A 22,730-nucleotide genomic window follows, 5' to 3' on the forward strand; every position below is an offset into this window, starting at 1 on the left:
GCGAATACATCTTAAACCGATGAACATCATATGTTATGGATCATGACATGAAATCATCTAGGTCGTCATCCCAGTTGACAGAAGGTGGTGCTGCAGGTGGTGTAGTATGGCTCGACGAACCTCTTGCCTTTCCCTTTCTCTCTTTTCTGGATTTACGTTCATGTAATGGGGGAGGAACATCATGTGTTGAAGGCCATGGTTTGGGGGGCATGAAGTCATCCATGTCGTCATCCCAGTTAACACAAATTTGTGCTGCAGGTGCTGCAACATGACTTGATGAACCTCTTGTCTTTCCCTTTGTCTCTTTTCTGATTCTAGGTTCATGTAAAGGGGGAGGAACATCATGTGTTGGAGGCCATGGTTTCGGGGGCATGAAGTCATCCATGTCGTCATTCCAGTTAACACAAGTTGGTGGTTGAGGTGCTGCATCATGACTCGACGAACCTCCGGGCATCTGTTCTTGCGCAGGCCATGTACTATCACCCGAAGATCTTATCCACCTCCTTCGTCTAGTTTGCGGCATAAGTCCACCAAAGATACATACCAATTTACGGAAATTTGGTATCGATTTGTAAATCAACTCCGTGTCCTCGGGGTAATCCTAGCATATAATTACACAATACTTTTACTATTTTGTAAATATGGATTACAAATAACGGACGTGATTAGAACTAAATAAGAGTTATCTTAATGTGCATCTCATACACTTCTGGCCGCATCCATATCTTACAATTAGTTTGTAAGAATCCAATAACATAAGGATGATTCGCTAGTTCACATAACCTCATGTATATCTTCCGACGTTCTAGCAGGTGTTCCTTTAAATCTTGCATTGTAATACCTCGAAACAATGTTAAATCTTTAAACTCAACTAATTTGGACAACACCATCTCTATCGTACCATCCGCTAATGGATCCAACTTCTTACTGATTACAAGATGTGTCATGATGTCAAGAAATATACTAGATTTTTCTTCGGTCCATGAAAATCCAATAGAATTGGAGGCAGCCATTGTCTTATGCTGCAATAATAATAAGGTTCTGTCATTCTAAGTTTACTATTCTATATTTCACTATCCAAAAACTAAATCTATTCTAATTCATAATTATTTTAGAAACAAGTCTATAATAGGTCAAAAAGATTACTTACCTGCGGTTCGGATCCAAAATCAGGCAGGGCTTCGCCGGTGGAAATACCTCTCGGACCCCTCCTCTCTTCCTCTGCCCTCTCTGGATCTCGTGGGCAGGAAATGACGGCGCCAGAGAAGGGGTGGACCTTTTATATACTTGGAGGGGGCTGCCGCCCGACAAAGGGGCGGCAGGCCCCTACCAAGACTTGATTCGCAAATAAATTTTATTTTTGTTTACAAACAGGTCCCTACCGCCCGGCCGGGGGGGCGGCAGGGGGCCTGCCGCCCCTCTACCGGGCGGTAGGGGTATAGAACTGTAAATTTTAAAAACCAAAATATATTTCTGTAAATTTTTTTTTGAAAAATATAAAAATAAAAAAGACGCCAGCCCTCACGCGCCGGCCCAATAGTTATGGCGAGTCAACAAGAAAAGTTGGATGAATATTTTCAAAGAAATGTCAAGTAACTAATTCTTGTGAAAAATAATAAAATGGCTGCTATTCCGCGCGCGCGCCAGAAGCCCAACTAGTGTGCGGTCTCCAACAGCAGATCTCATTCTTTTTTCGAAAAGTATTTTCTTCCCAAATTTTTTCTTTGGAAAGTCATAACTTGCAAACATAATTTTTACACATAATTTTTTGCACATGCTTTCTGAAAGAAAGATTCTCATCATAGCCCATCTCGTTTGCAAGGGCGTAACGCCGATGCTCCGCCGTAACCTACATCTCCCCTAGCCCTATCACAGCCAGGAGCCGTTGCAGTTCTGTTCGCCGAGCACGGCGAGCGCGCCAAGGCCCTGACGCAGCCTCGACCGAAGGCGAGTGCCCTCGCATGCGCGAACCATACCTCAATCAATCAATCAATCAGCCTCCGCACCATCCACCGCCGCCTCCTCCACCCCACCCGCTCGCCCGCCACTGCGCGGCTCGCGCCTCCCACTCCTGCTCCTATCCCAATCCCCATCCCCGGCCACTCCCTTACCCATTCCTTCCCATTCTTTCCGCATCTCGTCGGTGCACGGGGGAAGGCGACGGAGCCGTCCTCGGGGTCCTCCTCGCCGTCGTCAAAGTAGACGCCCGCCGCGCAACGCCTCATGCTCTGCGTCCTCAAACACGCGGAGGGTCCCCGCTCCGGAAAAGAGCGCCGCGGCCTCCCTCCTCGCGGCCGTGGGAGGCGTGCATGGCGTGGAGACGTGGTGCCGGTGAAGGCGCCGCAGCTATTCCAGGGCCTATCGCCGGAGTCGTGGCCGTCGTGGAGGTGGCAAGGGTAGCCGCTCTAGACCGGCTACTGGGCTGTGGCGGCGATGCCGTCTCCACCGTAGAAGCTGCATCAAGACCACGACTTGGAGTCCAAACTCGGCAACGGCGAGAGCAGCGGGACCAGCACGCTGGCCCACGAATCCAAGGTTTTTTCATTGAATTTCTTCTTCTTTTACTTATTTGTTTTGATTATTGTTCTGATTTGATCTCTTGTTCTTTCTTTTGTTGTCCGTAGTTTGTTTTGGTAACTCGCCAGGGTTTATCCAATTGCATAATCCATCGAGGACAGTGAACGTGGCTAGCGGCGGCGCTCGATTTCGGTCCAGGTTTGTCGGCTCCTAATCTTTTCTCCATTTGATCCATCGCTCGATTTGAGTCTTTATAAATATAAAATTCTTGTTAGGATTTAATTTTTTAAAACCCTTGCCTGTGGTACGTGAATCTCCACTAGTGATATACATATACATAGATTAGCTAGACATATAAAAAGGTGAGGGTTGGGCCAACTAGCTTCATGAATTTTTTTTTGGGCCAGCTTGAGAAAAACATTGCGTCGATAATAAGTATAGATTAACTAGAGTCATTAAAAAGGTTAGCGAGACAACAATCTAGTTTTAGCTGGTAAAAAGCCGACTGATTTCGACTATTTTAATAGTGTTATGTGAGAGAGAATAAGCTGGAATACAAGTCATCATTTTCAAAATAAATGTTGAGCCAGCAATATCTAATGATTGGTTAGTCACCAAGAAAAACTTGGATGAACGTCTTCTAAAAAAGTTGAGCCATGTGAATAACAACCTTTGCAGTTGCTGTAGGTCGCCGGCCTGGTCACGCCATATCTTTTATAATATAACCTTTTCCTTTTTTTTTTGTTTCGTTGGGTATCTGCCTCTTGATACCCTGGGCATGTCTGTAATCTGAACTTCTTTGCTGCTTCTCCTCTTGATAAAACACGCGTCCAGGCGTGTTCTCTAAAATGTGAATAACAGCCATGCAACTACACAAGATGAATTCAAATCAACAATTGAGAGGCTTTTACATCGTATCTTTAAAAGACCTAGGGGGGGTTTCTGCCCCCACATTGCGCCACGTAGGCTGAAATATCTCGGCCGTCGGATCGCGCGTGAATGGCTCCAACATATGGGTCCCACATATGGGCCCCACCGTGGGCCCCACTGTGGACCCACGTGACCCACAAGTGGGCCCCACTATGGACTCATGGGACCCACAAGTGGGTTAAGGGCCCCACCGTGGGCCCCGTAGGACCCAACAATGTGGGTCCCACAAGTGGGCCCCACTGTGGACCCACGTGACCCACAAGTGGGCCCCACTGTAGACTCACGGGATCCACAAGTGGGTTATGGGTCCCACCGTTGTCACAGAACAGTCCAAATAATACCAATCAAGTGCAATAATTAACACTTAAACTCAAACCAGAATTACTGCACTCAACAAGTACACTCAGTCCGCCTGCTGTAACCAGGATCGATTACACAGGAACTCTCGCCAAAAGACGAGCACAGATGATTACCGGCAACAAAAGCGTTCAAAGCCATTTACAACCCGAGTTAAACAGAAACACCAACTTAGACTACAACAAGCGTTTACAAGCCAGCTTTACAATTCAAACCTCAGAGTTCAAACGCAGCGGAAAGTAATTTAGAGTTTAAAACAAGCTTCAAAATACCGTACGATAACCAACGTCGCAGACAAAGACGAGCTTCACACCTTGCCCACTGATGTGAGGCTCACCTGCCCGAACTTCACAGAGAAGACGGGACCCACTCGACCGACCATCCCGGAGGAAGTGGTTGACCGATCCATGAGGCGCAGATCTCCTCGGAGTCCTCCGGAACGCATCCTGCTAAAATATATAGCAACAACAAGCCTGAGTATTCTAATACTCAGCAAGACTTACCCGTCCATGGGTATACTTAGCCCATTAACTAGACATGAAAGGCTTTTTGGCTCTGGAGTTATTTTGCTGAAAAGCAGCTAATATTGAATCCTTACTTTCAATATTTTAGCGCCAATTGAGTTGACCGCTATAACTTAGGTTTGCCTAGTACTCTAGAGCATACATGGTTGATCATATTAATCTTTAGAAACATACAACTCCATTTTTCCATTCCAGTCTCATTCCACTTCTTTACTACGATGTGATGAAGTGACCAAGGTTCTCATAACCGCAAGTCACGGCGAATCGATCCGATTTAACCTTGCAAGGTGGACCTAACACACACGTCACATATGGGCCCCGTCGGACCCTACGTGGCAACCCTTCACATATGCACACCGAATAGGCGAACTGCCCTGCGACCCGGGACTGCTAGCCCCACCGATACCAACGAAGGGTCAGTCATGAGTTTGTATACTAGCTCCACTGGTGAAGACAGTATCAAGTCTGCCTACCGGTGCACATATGGTACTGAGCTTACCGGTTTCGACTACCTCCTACTCCCGGCATGCGGTTAGTACTGTTCAAACTCGGTCAGCACGGCCAACAACAGTACAGTCTTTAATCGACACAGGCGGAGGCTTACTTTCCATTCATTCCACATCCATAACCAATCCATCTCCGCCCGATCTCCTTTTTTCCTTTATTCTTCTCAAGGATTCATTCTCCAGAAACTTTTTCATAAGTAACAAGACCCATATCTCGCGAGTGACCGGAATCACTCGTCTTCTACTGAATCCTAATTAAGCATTGCTATACTAACGACCTGTATACTAGTAGAGTGACTGAGGTAACCTAGGGATCATGCATCTAAGGTTCCAATCAACTCCTAGAAACTTAAATGCACAATAAATATATAACAAATATTGAATACTGAAATTAAGGGTTATGCACCGGGGCTTGCCTTGAAGGTCAGCGGGGTTAGTGACTTCTTCGGGAGCTTGATCAACAACTTCTCCTGGCTGCGGTTCTCCTGCGGAAGGCCCCTGGACCGGCTCGGCAATCAGCTCGCAGGTGACTTCAGTTCCAGCATCTATACGAACAAGAATATGCCATGCATGAGACTCATGAAATGATGCAATGAAATGCAACACCCGCAACTGGAAGCATAGGCATGACCGATAAACAGCACTCTCAAAACTACGATCCAAATGCATGGTGTAGTGCTGAGATGGGGTTTTAGTTGTAAATTTCTTTTAGCCTGAAGTGTCTCCCTCAAAGAAGACTGGAGTTGCCCTTGCTCAAATCAAGCTCAACTCTGAGGTAGATAAATAAATGTTCTAAACCTCAGCGGCGATAAAACAAACCTAAGCAGAACCACCTAACAAAAGTAACAAAACTCTCCATTTCATGGTTCTATCAGATAGAGCATGAAATTACGAAGCTAATGCAACTAGTTTTGCCTTTTTAGGATTTTTCTAGGAATTTCAATGAATATTGGAAGATTTCAGCCAAATAAACAAAAAAAGAAAATATTAAGGGGGGGCTGACAGTCGGGTCCCACATGTAAGTGGGAGCCCAGCTCCCAGTTCCACCCCCGCCTCCCCTGTTTTTGCCTGCTCGGTCCGCCGTGGCCGTGGCCGGCGCGCGGCCAGGCAGGCTCGCGGCGGCACGGCCCGGCTGGAGCACGGCAGGGGCGGCCGGGGAGCAGGGCGCGCGCATGGAGGCGGCGCAGAGGCAGGGGCATGCGCGCGGCACTGCGCGAGCCCGCGCCAGGGCGTCCCGCGGCACCACAGGCGGCGGCGCGCAAGAGCAGGCGGCGGCGCTTGGCGTTCCAGCCGGCACGGCACAGGGCGGTGGAGGAGCAGGGCACGACCGCGACTAGGGTGGCCGGGCGGCGGTGGGGCGCACATCAGCGCTGCAAGGCCCCGCGCAGGGGCACTCCGCGACGCGCAAGCGACGAAGGCCGAGCGACCACGGCGGCGCGGCGGCACCCCGACGCCTGCGGTGGGGGATTCAAGGGGGAAAGCGGTTTGGGAGGAGGAGGAGAGCGCGAGGAAGCTCACCATGCTCTCGATTCGTGAGGAGGTGGACCGGAGAGGGAGCTCGGTGTGTGAGGGCGGAGCTCCGACGAAGCTCTAATGGCGGCCAGCGGTCGGGAAGGCCGATTCGGCAGGGGAGCGGCGAAATCGGGCTCGGGGAGGGGTGGTGGAGGTGGAGGGCAAGTGGATTGGGGTTCGGGAGGGTCGGGACGCGAGGAACGGCGGCAGGGCGATGAACGACGGCCGGCAGACGCCGGCAACGACTCTGAGCTCGAGCTCGGCTCGGCGTGAGCGCGTGGAAGGAAAGGGGAGGAAAAACGGACATGGCTCTGGGGAAAGGGATAAGGACGCGTCTGCACGTCTGCGTGGAGAGAGAGGATCGACGCCGGCCGACGCGTGGCGACGCCGACGTCGAGATCGGCGGTGAACTGGCAAAAACAGGGAAGCCACAGTGATCTCGTTTGACTAAAAATGACTCGCGTTTGACCATCCAAAACTTGAAATTTCATATAGGCACTTGAAATTCGACCAAAATAGAAGTTGTAGAGGACAAGATGATCTACAACTTTGTTTTTGGGCACAAGTTGATGCGAAGCTCGGATCATGGAGAAAAACGCGCTCGAACTCGGCTAAACTGACGTTTACCGCGCGAACACGATTAACGCTAACGATTGTGATTAACCTTAAACAGCGATTAAGAGCGGTATTAACGTCAAAACTAACACCGGGGTGTTACAGCCTTCCCCCCCTTAAAGGAATCTCGTCCCGAGATTCACGCATGAGAGAACGTAAAAGGCGAGGAGGTTCGAAGATGTAGTACCTGGATGAGCGCTTAAAAAGTCCGGATATTTGGATCTCAGAAATTCTTCTTTCTCCCAAGTAGCTTCTTCTTCGGAGTGATTACACCATTGAACTTTGTAGAATCGATTAGTTGTGCGACGAGTAATCCGATCCTTGCGATCAATAATCTTGATAGGATGCTCAGGATAAGTGAGATCAGACTCTAATTGAATGGTGTCACTGTCAATAACTTCATTTGGAATTCTCAGACATTTCTTTAATTGGGACACATGGAAGATGTTGTGAATTGCCGAAAATTTGGCAGGAAGGTTCAACCGGTAAGCTACTGGACCACATCTTTCTACAATTGGGTATGGGCCAATGTAGCGGGGAGCTAACTTCCCTTTTACTCCAAATCTTTGTAGGCCTTTCCAAGGTGATACTTTTAAGTATACATGGTCACCGACTTCAAAGACGAGTGGATCTCTCCTTCTGTCAGCGTAACTCTTCTGCCGAGACTGCGTAATTTTCAAATTTTCTTGAATAAGACGGACTTGTTCTTTAGCTTCTTGAACCATATCAGGTCCAAAGATAGTTCTTTCCCCTGCTTCAGACCAATTCAGAGGAGTACGGCATCGACGACCGTATAAAGCTTCGAATGGTGCCATTTTTATGCTTTCTTGATAGCTATTGTTATAAGAAAATTCCGCCAATGGTAAACATTGATCCCATTTCTGAGGATAGGCTAGGACACATGCGCGGAGCATATCTTCTAAAATCTAATTGATTCTCTCTGTTTGGCCATCTGTTTCAGGGTGATAGGCTGAGCTGTGGATCAATCGAGTTCCCAAACAAGTATGCAATTGTTCCCAAAAGCGAGCAAAAAACTGGGTCCCTTGATCTGATATGATAGTCTTTGGCACACCATGTAAACATAGGATGCGATCCATATACAACTCGGCATATTGTTTGGTCAAGTATTTTGTCTTAACTAGGAGAAAATGTGCTGATTTGGTAAGGCGGTCTACAATGACCCAGATCGAATCATAACCCTTTTGAGTTCTGGGTAAACCGACAATAAAATCTATGCTGATGTCCTCCCATTTCCATTCAGGAATACTCAAAGGTTGCAACATTCTAGCTGGCTTGAGATGACTAGCTTTGACCCTACGACAGATGTCACATTCTGAAACATACTTGGCAATCTCTCTTTTCATCCGAGTCCACCAAAACTGTTGTTTCAAGTCTTGATACATTTTGTTGCTACCAGGATGAATTGATAGTCGAGAGGTATGAGCTTCATCAAGAATTTGCTTTCTGAGCGCAAAATCCTTAGGCACCACTAATCGGTTCTTAAACCATAACACATTCTCACTATCTTGGTGGAAACAACTTACTTTCGAATCTCCTTCTGATAATCTCCTCTGAATTTCTTTTATTCCTTTATCTTTCTTTTGTGCTGTGATGATTAGATCACGAAGAGTAGGAGTGAGTTCTAGATGGGCCAGCGTGCCATGTGGTACAATGCTCAAGTTCAACTTTTCCATTTCAAAGCAAAGAGACTCGCTTAATGGTATAGCTGAGAAGCAATGACAGTGAGCTTTGCGACTTAGTGCATCTACAACTACATTCGCTTTACCAAGATGATAATGCACTTCAAGTTCATAATCCTTGATCAGTTCCAACCATCGCCTTTGGCGCATGTTCAAATCAGGTTGAGTAAAAAGATACTTAAGACTCTTGTGGTCAGTGTAGATGCGACAAGGACTACCCAAGAGATAATGCCGCCATATCTTCAGAGCATGAACTACAGCAGCTAATTCCAAATCATGAGTTGGGTAGTTTTCCTCGTGGCATTTGAGTGACCTAGACGCATATGCAATCACTCGGTTCTCCTGCATCAAGACACAACCAATACCAGTACCAGATGCATCACAGTATATGTCAAATGGTTTTGATGTATCGGGTTGAGCCAGGATAGGTGCAGAAGTTAAAAGCTTTTTCAGAGTATGGAAAGCCTCTTCACATTTGTCATTCCAATGAAACTTGACACCTTTCTTGAGTAGCTCGGTCATAGGTTTAGCAATTTTTGAAAACTCTAGTATGAATCGACGATAATACCCAGCTAGTCCTAGAAAGCTGCGGATTTCCTTAACTAATATCAGAGCCTCCCAATCCAACACATCTTGAACTTTTCCTGGATCAACTGACATAGCCAAAGAAAGGAACTTCTTTAAGCCAAAATTCACATTTGCTGAATTTTGCATACAGCTGGTGCTCTCGTAGACGTTGAAGAACAATATGAAGGTGCTTGGCGTGCTCTTCTTCATTCTTGGAGTATATCAGGATGTCATCAATGAATACCACAATAAACTTGTCCAACTCAGGCATGAAGACCGAATTCATAAGGTACATGAAATAAGCTGGAGCATTAGTCAATCCAAAAGACATGACTAGGTACTCAAATAAAGCATAGCGAGTGGAGAAAGCAGTCTTTGGAATGTCCTGAGGTCTAATCTTTATTTGATGATAACCGGATCGAAGATCTATCTTAGAAAATACCTTAGCTCCGGCTAACTGATCAAAGAGAAGGTCAATGCGAGGTAATGGGTATTTATTCTTGATGGTAATCACATTTAGAGGTCGGTAATCAACACATAACCTCAAATTTTGGTCTTTCTTTTTCACAAATAAAGCTGGGCATCCCCACGGTGATGAACTTGGATGAATGAAACCCTTATTCAGTAAGTCCTGCAATTGTACCTTCAATTCTGCCAATTCATTCGGTGGCATCCGATATGGCCTTCTAGAGATAGGTGCGGTACCCGGTTGGAGTTCAATAACAAACTCAACGTCCCGATCAGGTGGCAGTCCAGGTAAATCCTCTGGAAAGACATCTAAATAATCACACACTACAGGTATCTCCTCTAAGCTTTTACCCTCCAATTTATTTATGGTTGTATTGTGTGCCTTGTACTTGGTCAAAAGTAACACCGTAGAACCATGTGCACGTGAATTGATATGAACAGCATGCGCCTGAGTATCCAACACCACTCCATGCGCCTTCATCCAATTCATACCCAATATGATATCAATCCCTTGATGTGGGAGAATGATAAAATTGGTCGGAAAGATTCTCCCAGCCAAGTTGATTGGTACCTTTCTTGCCATTTGGTTTGTGATTATTTGACCACTTGGGGATTGAATTTTATATGAAGTGTTCATGCACTCAATTTTCAATCCGTGCCTATCTGCACAAGCCTTACTAAGAAATGTATGCGAAGCACCAGAGTCGAATAGAACCCTAATTGGATGATCATTGAGGGAAAATATATCCGCCATCACGTTCTCCCCTTCTGGCACGTCCTCACAAGTGGTGTAACTCACACAACCATCCTTAATATACGGCGCCTTCTTTTTCTTATTTGTTTTGCTAGAGCCTTTTCTCGGCTTGGGTGGAGTGTAACATATATTCTCCGAGTGATGGCAACCCTCGGCTAGGTGATGCTTGCACGGGTCAGGGTGGGAGCGAAAAACATGCTGCAATACGGGTTTCTTCTGCTCCAACTGTTGAGGAGCCACAAGTTCAGGCATCCCCTGTTGTAGTTGATATTGAGTTTGGGAAAAGCTAGTGGACACCAGGTGTAGGCGTTGCACAGCATTCCCAGAAGACCCAATAGGTGATTTCTTCCTCTTTTTTGCCTTCTCATGCTTCAACATCGCATCTTCTTGGAGGATAGCTTTACTGACCAAGTCACTATAGCTAGTAAATGTTCTCGCTGCTAAACGCATGAGTAACTCAGTATTTAACCCTTTCTGGAAACAATCTTGCTTCTTTTCATCGGTATCTACGTGATGTGCAGCATATTGTGCAAGATGATTAAAAATGTTGGCATATTCCATCACTGATTTGTTCTCTTGTTTCAGATTTAGAAACTCCTCCACTTTCACTTTTATGAAACCTTCTGGAATATAATGTGCCCTAAAAATCTCTCTAAATTCTGACCAGAGAATCTATCTCTCTGTTGGTTGCATAGCTAAATGATTGGCCCACCATATCTTTGCCGGGCCTCTCAGCTATTGCGCGGCAAAGGCAGCCTTGTCCACTTCTGTGCAATTCAGAATGCCAAACTTGTCCTCCATGGTGCGAATCCAAGCATCTGGCTCAAGGGCATCATCGGCCTTGTGGAACAGAGGTGGTTGGGTGGCAAGAAAACCGACGTAGTCAGTTTCTGCTGGTGGTGCTTGTCGACCTCTGCCAGCATTGCTTTGCACCAGTTGCCTCAACAATTCAGTCTGCTCATTGCGGTCGGCGATAAGAGCCGCAATAGCCTGAGTCAAGGAGGGAGACAGTGGTGGCTGTGCTCCTTGACCCTCATTTCCACGGTTAGCAGTGTTGTTATTGCCCATCTGCAAAAGCACCATCCCTTGGTTAGCCATTCCGCTATCGGGACTAATCCATGCAAGTAAAGAATGTGCATAATTAATATGAACACACAGCATGAATCGTTCCCATCGCGATATGGTTCAGCAAGAGAACAAAATGGTTTGCTTCAGTTGAAACCGCATCTAATCGGATAGAACAGCAGGTTGGTAACTCGGCTAGCTATAACGTTGCAGTCTTAAGGTTGCACAACTATTTACTACGAAGCGACCAACCAACTCGAATATGCAAGATGCATGCACGGTCTATCGTTCTCATCCAAACAATTACCAGATATGGTATACAAAGACGATCAGTAGCACAATTACGCACTCTCCCTATATATACTAATCGTTCCTACGATCAAGGATTCATAACGTGCTTACGTAGTTAGTGTTCCTGCAGACAAACCAAGACAACAAGAGAGAGATATAAATTTCCATTTCTGGACCCTTCGTGCCAGCACACACGAACGGCCCCCATGTGTCCTACGCCACACGGGTAACGCATATGCAGTTTCCCACATATTCACACATACATTACCATCCACTATAGAGATGGCACCCAAACGTTCGACGCTGAATGGGTAGCGCTGCATACATTACCGAAGCAACGTATTCACTTCCCGTACAAATCGCCTTACGGGACACCCAAGGGTAAACGTGTCCCAAGGTACACGGTTATGACCAACTGCATAACGAGTCTTCACCTCGTAACATTGACTTACGAGATGGCCGTGATCACAATCACACGATAAGAAATCTGCACTCCATATCAGGCGGCAGATAGCGACAGGCTCGTTTGAATTGAGCCTTATCACCTCCTCGTATGCTCAACATACGGGACCCGCGCACGTATGAAACACGTGGGCTATTCTAAGGACTATCAGGATACTCACCTTGCTTACCTCAGCGTAGGTGCGTCGTTACAGAATAGTAGTTGTGCATAAAAGTAAGGTTTAACGAGAAGTAAATGCTGGAAGTGCTGGAATAAAATAGATACTTAGATGCCACCTAACTTATAGAACATAATTAGGGCATACGAACTATCTACTCTATTCCTTAGCGCATCAAGTGTCAGCTTTTCGAAAACTCGATTTTTTTTTGCGAAACAAGGTTTACTTAACGTAATTAAGTACGCCAGTAATCACCCCCAGTGCAATTAGCTCTGATGCCAGCTATCATAGAACAGTCCAAATAATACCAATCAAGTGCAATAATTAACTCTTAAACCAGAATTACTGCACTCAACCAGTACACTCAGACCGCCTGCTGTAACCAGGATCGATTACATAGGAACTCTCGCCAAAAGACGAGCACAGATGATTACCGGCAACAAAAGCGTTCAAAGCCATTTACAACCCGAGTTAAACAGAAACACCAACTTAGACTACAACAAGCGTTTACAAGCCAGTTTTACAATTCAAACCTCAGAGTTCAAACACAGCGGCAAGTAATTTAGAGTTTAAAACAAGCTTCAAAATACCGTACGATAACCAACGTCGCAGACAAAGACGAGCTTCACACCTTGCCCACTGATGTGAGGCTCACCTACCCGAACTTCACGGAGAAGACGGGACCCACTCGACCGACCATCCCGGAGGAAGTGGTTGACCGATCCACGAGGCGCAGATCTCCTCGGAGTCCTCCGGAACGCATCCTAGTATAGCAACAACAAGCCTGAGTATTCTAATACTCAGCAAGACTTACCCGTCCATGGGTATACTTAGCCCATTAACTAGACATGAAAGGCTTTTTGGCTCTGGAGTTATTTTGCTGAAAAGCAGCTAATATTGAATCCTTACTTTCAATATTTTAGCGCCAATTGAGTTGACCGCTATAACTTAGGTTTGCCTAGTACTCTAGAGCATACATGGTTGATCATATTAATCTTTAGAAACATACAACTCCATTTTTCCATTCCAGTCTCATTCCACTTCTTTACTACGATGTGATGAAGTGACCAAGGTTCTCATAACCGCAAGTCACGGCGAATCGATCCGATTTAACCTTGCAAGGTGGACCTAACACACATGTCACATATGGGCCCCGTCGGACCCTACGTGGCAACCCTTCACATATGCACACCGAATAGGCGAACTGCCCTGCGACCCGGGACTGCTAGCCCCACCGATACCAACGAAGGGTCAGTCATGAGTTTGTATACTAGCTCCACTGGTGAAGACAGTATCAAGTCCGCCTACCGGTGCACATATGGTACTGAGCTTACCGGTTTCGACTACCTCCTACTCCCGGCATGCGGTTAGTACTGTTCAAACTCGGTCAGCACGGCCAACAACGGTACGGTCCTTAATCGACACAGGCGGAGGCTTACTTTCCATCCATTCCACATCCATAACCATTCCATATCCGCCCGATCTCCATTTTTCCTTTATTCTTCTCAAGGATTCATTCTCCAGAAACTTTTTCATAAGTAACAAGACCTATATCTCGCGAGTGACAGGAATCACTCGTCTTCTACCGAATCCTAATTAAGCATTGCAGTACTAACGACCTGTATACTAGTAGAGTGACTGAGGAAACCAAGGGATCATGCATCTAAGGTTCCAATCAACTCCTAGAAACTTAAATGCACAATAAATATATAACAAATATTGAATACTGAAATTAAGGGTTATGTACCGGGGCTTGCCTTGAAGGTCAGCGGGGTTAGTGACTTCTTCGGGAGCTTGATCAACAACTTCTCCTGGCTGCGGTTCTCCTGCAGAAGGCTCCTGGACCGGCTCGGCACTCAGCTCGCAGGCGACTTCGGTTCCAGCGTCTATACGAATAAGAATATGCCATGCATGAGACTCATGAAATGATGCAATGAAATGCAACACCCGCAACTGGAAGCATAGGCATGACCGATAAACAGCACTCTCAAAACTACGATCCAAAAGCATGGTGTAGTGCTGAGATGGGGTTTCAGTTGTTAATTTCTTTTAGCCTGAAGTGTCTCCCTCAAAGAAGACTGGAGTTGCCCTTGCTCAAATCAAGCTCAACTCTGAGGTAGATAAATAAATGTTCTAAACCTCAGCGGTGATTAAACAAACCTAAGCAGAACCACCTAACAAAATTAACAAAACTCTCCATTTCATGGTTCTATCAGATAGAGCATGAAATTACGAATCTAATGCAACTAGTTTTGCCTTTTTAGGATTTTTCTAGGAATTTCTATGAATATTGGAAGATTTCAGCCAAATAAACAAAAAAGAAAATATTAAGGGGGGGGCCTGACAGCCAGGTCCCACATGTAAGTGGGAGCCCAGCTCCCAGTTCCACCCCACCTCCCCTGTTTTTGCCTGCTCGGTCCGCTGTGGCCGTGGCCGGCGCACGGCCAGGCAGGCTCGCGGCGGCACGGCCTGGCTAGAGCGCGGCAGGGGCGGCCGGGGAGCAGGGCGCACGCATGGAGGCGGCGCATTGGCAGGGGAGTGCGCGCGGCGCTGCGCGAGCCCGCGCCAGGGCGGCCCGCGGCACCACAGGCGGCGGCGCGCAAGAGCAGGCGGCGGCGCTTGGCGTTCCAGCCGGCACGGCGCAGGGCGGTGGAGGAGCAGGGCGCGACCGCGACTAGGGTGGCCGGGCGGCGGCGGGGCGCACAGCAGCGCTGCAAGGCCCCGCGCAGGGGCACTCCGCGACGCGCAGGCGACGGATGCCGAGCGACCACGGCGGCGCGGCGGCACCCCGACGCCGGTGGTGGGGGATTCAAGGGGGAAAGCGGTCTGGGAGGAGGAGGAGAGCGCGAGGAAGCTCACCATGCTCTCGATTTGTGAGGAGGTGGACCGGAGAGGGAGCTCGGCGTGTGAGGGCGGAGCTCCGACGAAGCTCTAATGGCGGCCGGCGGTCGGGAAGGCCGATTCGGCGGGGGAGCGGCGAAATCGGGCTCGGGGAGGGGTGGTGGAGGTGGAGGGCAAGGTGGATTGGGGTTCGGGAGGGTCGGGACGCGAGGAACGGCGGCAGGGCGATGAACGACGGCCGGCGGACGCCGGCGACGACATTGAGCTCGAGCTCGGCTCGGCGTGAGCGCGTGGAAGGAAAGGGGAGGAAAAACGGACACGGCTCCGGGGAAAGGGATAAGGACGCGTCTGCATGTCTGCGCGGAGAGCGAGGATCGACGCCGGCCGACGCGTGGCGACGCCGACATCGAGATCGGTGGTGAACTGGCGAAAACAGGGACATCCTGCGGCGTATATTTGCTATCTTGGAGATCCCTGACCTTGTGCGTGCAGGATCAGTCTGCTCGTCATGGCGTGCCGCCTACACCAGTCTGTGCAGCGCTGGAAGTTGCAGGTTGCGGCAGACACCGTGCCTTCTGTACACCTCTGAATCCACCGATGCGAGGGAAGCGGGTCTCTACAGCATCGCGGAGAAGAAGGCCTACACATTGACTCTCCCAGACCCACCTATCCGTAGTAGGTATATCATTGGCTCCTCATATGGATGGATCATCACGGCTGGTGAGAGGTCCGAGCTTCACCTTGTAAATCCCATAACCAGCGAGCAGATTTCCTTACCATCAGTCACGACTATCGAGCAAGTGAAGCCGGTCTTCGATGACGAAGGCGCTGTGTGCAGCTATGAGAATTGGTGTTACACTGGAGAAGATGTCATTTCAGACACGCCTTCAGTATTTCCTCTCAGCAAGCTGAGGGATTACCTGTTCTACAAGGCCTTTCTGTCTCCGGATCCATCTACTGGAGGCTACTTTGTGGTGCTCATCCACAACCCAGTTTCACAGCTCTCATTTGCAAGGGCAGGGGACGATAAGTGGACCTGGTTGCCACCACATTGTTACTATGAAGACTGCTTATTCAAGGAGGGGTTGTTGTATGCATCCACTACATTTGCAGAAATTCATACATTCAATCTTGGTGCTCCTGCAGTCACACAGATGGTATTTTTGGACAAGATGAAAGACATTTATTGCGAGAGGATTTACATTGTTCACGGTTCAAGTGGTGAGATGCTGCAAATATGGAGGTCTGATGCAGTACCACGTGGAGAAGATGAAGATGAAACTGATTCAGATTTAGAACTGGAATTAGACCGTGACAAATATGTGTCCAATACCTCCGCGATCACAGTTTATGAATTGGAGCCTGCACAAAAAAGATTGAGAAAATAAGTAGCTTGGGTCAGAACGTGCTGTTTCTTGGGCATAATCAATCACTTTGCCTCCATGCTGAAAAATATCCACAGCTGAAGGCAAATCATGTCTACTTCACTGATGATGACTATATCTACACTAAAGGTTTCAAGAATAACCGCCGAGACATTGGTGTATTTGACTTGGAAAATAACAGCAGCGAGGAAATCACAACCCCTCAGCTTTGGTCCAACTGGCCAACCCCTGTGTGGTTGATTCCAAATCCTCGAAAAAGTTTTGCAACACACAGTTAGACACACTAGCGTTTTCCTCTGTAATCAATTTCATGCTTGTTTCTCTATGTAACTCAATAGCATGCTGCGTGTTGTTCCATATATATGTTCATGCATGGAAGTGATTCTGATAGGTATATACAATAATGTTCATTTGGACCAAAACCTACTAGATAGCTGATGAAACTCGACGCCAGGCAGAATATCTACAGGTTTCAAATTAAAGTCAGGCGAACGGAAGGCTAAACACAACACGAGAACACGGATTTTGGTGCAGCGAGTGCTGCGTTTTCTCACTCTGTATTCTGAATATAACAGTGCGTTACAGAACGTGGCCTCGAGGCCGGACTCTGCGGTGCGCCGTGATCGTTCTGCACCTTGTGCCATCCCACAAGTCCGGATCACGCCGCGCAAGACAGACTCTGCTCCCGCGCGAACAATGCGCGCGTCGAGCAACAACAGCACAGGACCGAGTAAAACAGACTCTAGCCATGTGCAGACTCAACTGAATGAGAAAAACAAGAAGCTAGTAACAGACTCGACCTCGTCCAGTACGCCTGGACGTCGACACCGCGGCAGGAGAAGGCAGATCGGAGGCCGCGGCGCGGCGGCCTAGCCGCGTGCGTCCGCCTAGTCCCGCCGATGCGGCCCTATCTGCTGACTGCTGGCCACACGAGCGCAGTCATGTGCTGTTGGATCCTGAGCTTGTAGACGCGGCCATCTGGAGTAGGGCTTCACTATCCTTCATGAGATTTTTGTTGTCAACGGAAAATGTCTCGAGGGACCTAGGCAAATTTGGTAGTGGGTGGATATTTTTGTAGCCACTAATCATCAATGTCTCAAGCAAAGTTAGATGCTCCATGTTCTCAGGCCAGATTGGAATGTTACGCAGAGGTTCGCCAACCCCAGGGGTTTTAATGCAATAAAGACCCCTGATGGACAGAGGTAATCTTGGTAATGACATAATATTTTTGCAGTTCGTGATAGACAATATATCGAGCGATGTTAGCATCTCCATTTTCTCAGGTAAAGATGTCCAGCTGCCGTCATGAAGTGAAAGGTACTCCAAATTAACCAAGGATTCCCAATTCCCGGGGCAAGCGTCTGTACCCTTCCAACCGAAAATTTGGAGTTTCTTCAGGGACATAGGTAACCTTGGTAGTGACAGAATATTTTTGCAGTTCCTGATCTCCAATACCTTAAGCAATGTTAGCCGCTCCATGTTCTCAGGTAAAGAGGTCCAGTTGCAGTCATTAAGTGTAAGCTCGGTCAACTTAACCAATGATACCCAAATCTCGGGGCAAGGGTCTGTTCCCTTCCAATAGTGAATTGTGATTTCCTTCAAGGACACAGGTAGCCTTGGTAGTAACAACATATTTTCACAATTGTATATGAACAATACATTTAGCGATGCTAGGCACTCCATGTTCCCTGGCAATGAGCTCCAACTGCAGTCCTCAATAATAAGAGTATGAAGATTCAACGTACAAATCTTACTGGGAGGACAAGATGCACTGCATCTCAAGAACTTGAGATATTGGAGGTTCTTTAATTTGCCTTCATCTTCCGACAGCCAACTTGGATACGACGATCCACCGTATCCTTTGATTTTCAGCATTGATGTTAGGTATGGTGGGCAGAGTTCCTCCAGGACTTTCTCCTGTGGATCTGGAATCTGGTTGGTGGATGTTGAAGGCCCAGCTCCCAAACAGCTGATCCGGTGTTTCTTTGACTTTTGGACATCCTTGTTCTCCTCGGAGCTCTGGTTATCAGTTTGCCATTGCAGTATCAGTTCTCTGAGATGTAACTTTTTAGCTAGCTTGGCCTGTCGAGCTTCCTCCTTGCTTCTAACATTTTCAAGTCCCTTGATTTTCAGGGTTCCACAAAGTTTGTCCAGCTGCTCCAACTGCCCGAGAGCAACATGATCCAATGCCACTTGACAAGAAACTTCGTGTCTTTGCGACATACTCCTTTTGTCCCAAAATAGGTGTTCATTTAGCATAAATTTTATCCCCATAAAGAATAGTATTCTTTTAGCTTGTTTTGAGATCCAATCTAATTAAAAAGATATCAAATACCAAGAAAAAATGTATAGAGAAGCTCATGAGCCAATCAAATATTTAGTAGATGCTACTTTTCTAGTACCAATTCACTACTTGAAACGGAAATTTCCTTGTGTTCTAGAAACCATCAGGGATATAGGGTAAAACTGACAGTAAAATTAATTCTTACGGCAAACCAACAGGAAAATACTGACATGAATAATGACAGAAAATAAAATTGCATATTGGTTCTTCGTCAGAAATAATTTTCCTGACAGGATTTTTCTAAAGGTTGCCTCACAAGGAAATTAGCATCTGTCAGGTTAAAGAATCCATGCAGAATCATTTCCCCGTATGCCCTTCCTGACAGAGAAATACTATTTCCCTGTCGGTTGCCTGTCAATGTTATAAGTTTATCCCTGACGGACAAGATAATGGAAAATCGACCGACAGAAAAATTGTGTTATTTCTAGTCGGTCACAACCGACAAGGTTTCATATCCAATTTTCACTAGCATTTCAAGCAATAATATAGAACTTGATATAATTTGAGCATTCTATTATCGTGACATTATTGTTTAAGTACTATATTATTTTAGGCATCGAAATGGAGGTATGATATTTGTTGTATTTATTGTGGTTAAAGGAAGGGTACAATAATTTATTAGGGAGGGCGGTGGCGCGGAGCACAATTAGTCGAATACTTAATGTAGTTGTGAAATCATGAGGTAATTAATAGACTTGATGTTTTTTAAAGAAAATTGTTGATATATTAAAATATATCACGTTATTGTGGAGGGTCGCATGAGAAGCCATAGAAAAACGATAGTACAATATTATATTTTTAACAAAATAAGATGCTATGTTGAACAAATTATGAAAATAACTGTGGTGAAAGAAGGGTTAAAGATAATTTATTAAGGTGGGTGGAGCACAATTAGTCGGATACTTAATATATTTACAAAATCATATTTCAATTAATAGCATATTATTTTTATAAGGGAGCGATGGTTATATTAAAATGTGACGTGTTATTATGGAGGTAGCATGAGAAGCCATAGAAAAATATTGGTATGATATTCTATTTTTAGCAATTTAAAATGTTATGCTGAATGAATTATGAAAATACTTTGAATTTTAAAAAACTTTGCTATATTAAAGTTGTAGATTTTGATATTCTAGGCAATTTTTGTATTGACCATTTTTTTATTTGAAGATGTTTTGGTGTCCAAATTGTAGGTACAACGAGTAGCATGCAAATGTTTGTTCAAATGAATTGCAAAAGCATTTTAAAATTTAAAATTTGCTATATAATGAAGTTTAGTTTGTGAATTCTTGATCAAATTCTATGTTGGGCAACTTTTGAGTCTAATGCGTTTTAATGTTCAAATTGTTCGTATAATATTGCTCGTGTGGAAGTAATCGATGAAATAGGTTATGATTTGATTTAATTAAAATTCGATGGTTTTTTTAAAGAAATCTTGAGAGAGGATCATGATGGCGGATTGATTTTCTGAAAAATTAAGGTTTAATTTGCAAATTTTCTTGAACCTGGACCGTTGGACTGCGGGTTGATTTTAAGAAAAGTTGAGAGACTTTGCACAAAATTTCCTAAGAAAAGAGACTGGACTGCGGGTTGATTTTCCTAAAGTTTGAGGGGTTTCTTGCAAAATGATAATATCATGTAAATACAAAAAATAATAGTATCATGTAAATAAGCAATTGCATTTCAGAAATTCCTAAAACGGGTCAGTTGGATCCATGCCACTCCAATTTCTTCAAATTGGATCTCATGTTGAAAATCATGCCATTGAGTGGCATGATTTTCAACGTGACACCCAATTTCACGGAGTTGTGGTGGCATGAATCGAATTTTCCCTAAAACTTAACCGAACTCTTTTAGTTGCCTACCAACACCAAACATGAAGCACTCGAAATCTCAAACTGTCAATGGCACTAGTATGTGTGTCCCTAGACAAATGCAGGGAGTGTATTGTTTGGACACAAGGGAGGAAACTAGTTTTGACAGCTTACCATGAGAGTTCAACAAAGATGCAAAGTTACAAACTACAGTAACCATCAACATGAGGCCACTTCCTCACTGCTGCACTTCGTGTTGTCATTCTGACATAAAAACATATCAGTTGTCTAGTTCAATTTGCTGTAAAAAAACAGTTGGACCCTCTTTACAAAGTAAACATGGATTCATATGTACAAGTATCAAGTCACACACTATCATACTTACATTAATTGTTAGTGCTGCAAGACGACTCTTTAGGTCTGCTGGAACTTACTTTCCTAAATCATTGTAAAGATTCTGCAGGAAATAAAATATCATGGTTAAGAATACTAATACGAACTTCCTATCCTGAGTGAATGGAGGTCAAAATTGAAATTAGATTTGTACCAATATCAAATGGTTAGTTCTCCCAACTGATCAACACACTCATTGAAACGAACTGGGTTCCGGAAAGGAGAACCCGACTCCCTGTATCTTCATGATAGTCCCTGGATCAGTAGCTATCACATACAGAACTCATTTCAATTACATATCACAGTCATACTTCTCGACGATGTCATTACAAGAGTTTAACTATTACATAATCCAAAGGATTGCGATACGGAATTCCCGATACAAGCCCCTTGGGCTAAAGGAAAACAAACAAAATGTGGAAACGGTAGCTAAGCTTCTGGGCCATCCTTCACGAACACTTCTCCTCCACAGGCAACCTTGAGCGTTGCACGAACCGTCCTTAATCTCGTTCTTCTTCGTCAGGCTTGATCTTCAAGTCGAATGCCAATTGAAATGTCGATTCCTTAGCTTCATTCGTCATCGTCAGACTTGATCTCCACGTTGGATTATGCATCTATCAATCTATCCCCAAGGACGGGATAGGCTCACGTCACCATCCGAATGCAAGTTTAAGTGGATGCAAAGGTGAGAAAAGTAGCCAAGGGTTGAGCTGGAGTTTTTCCTAAGCAAGCAACAGTAGTAACACAAGTATATCATCTGAACTTCCAGACTCGGGCCGTTCCAGCATCCCAGACTCCTGGTTTACTCACACCTTCAGACTAAGCATAACCCACCAAGGCGGTCCGAGAACTCCCACTCCCACTCCTCGCACCTCAACTGCTATCCATGCAGGCAAATGGACTAGAGGGAGGTAGAAATATCAAGTTACACTACTCTAGTTAGTGAAGGCAGATCAAGAGTTGTACATGACCGAGTACGCGGCTATACGTATAGTTTTATACTCTGTAGAGGTTGTACACCTAGACCCACTCGCCCCGAGGCCAGCCGATCCGTCGACCGACTGACTTTGAGACACCGATCTACTGTAACATAACTAACGGCTACAGCCACCATCCTGCTTTCTCGGGTCTGGGTACGATCTCCCGTGAGAGACCGTCCCGGGACTGTGAAGCCTCTCCCTATAGTATCGGGGCTCGTGAGGACCAATAACCCTTCACACTAATACTAGCCCTCCCCCTGCACTAATCTCTATTCTACTGCAGGCTTGGTGCCGTGCGTAGCTAGCTCAGACTGGATCCTTCCCCATAAAGGATAAGTGGTGTGAACGCTGATATAGTTCCGTCTACAGGTCTAACTAACTCTATCCTTAATTGCCGAAATGAGCATCTTCATCACAAGTGCGTCTCCGCCGCAACGGTCCATGAATGGCACCCATTGCAGGTATCACCCCTCATACGCTTCCTCTATACTACCACGGATCCCGAAGTATCGTTTCCCCACAGGGAACACTGGTACCTGCCACAGGT

The 22,730-nt window shown here is 46.0% G+C and overlaps 1 protein-coding gene across 1 annotated transcript; it reads left to right on the forward strand.

Moving 5' to 3' along the window:
* Positions 1 to 15,494: 15,494 nt before the first annotated feature.
* LOC120685066 lies at positions 15,495 to 17,525 on the forward strand. Its single transcript, XM_039966908.1, has 4 exons — positions 15,495 to 15,549; positions 15,760 to 16,613; positions 16,730 to 16,810; positions 17,238 to 17,525. Exons 1-4 carry the CDS (start codon positions 15,495 to 15,497, stop codon positions 17,523 to 17,525), a joined length of 1,278 nt encoding a protein of 425 aa, XP_039822842.1.
* The last annotated feature ends 5,205 nt before the right edge of the window (positions 17,526 to 22,730 follow it).

The sequence above is a fragment of the Panicum virgatum genome, chromosome 8N, assembly GCF_016808335.1.
Source record: "Panicum virgatum strain AP13 chromosome 8N, P.virgatum_v5, whole genome shotgun sequence".
NCBI lineage: Eukaryota > Viridiplantae > Streptophyta > Magnoliopsida > Poales > Poaceae > Panicum > Panicum virgatum.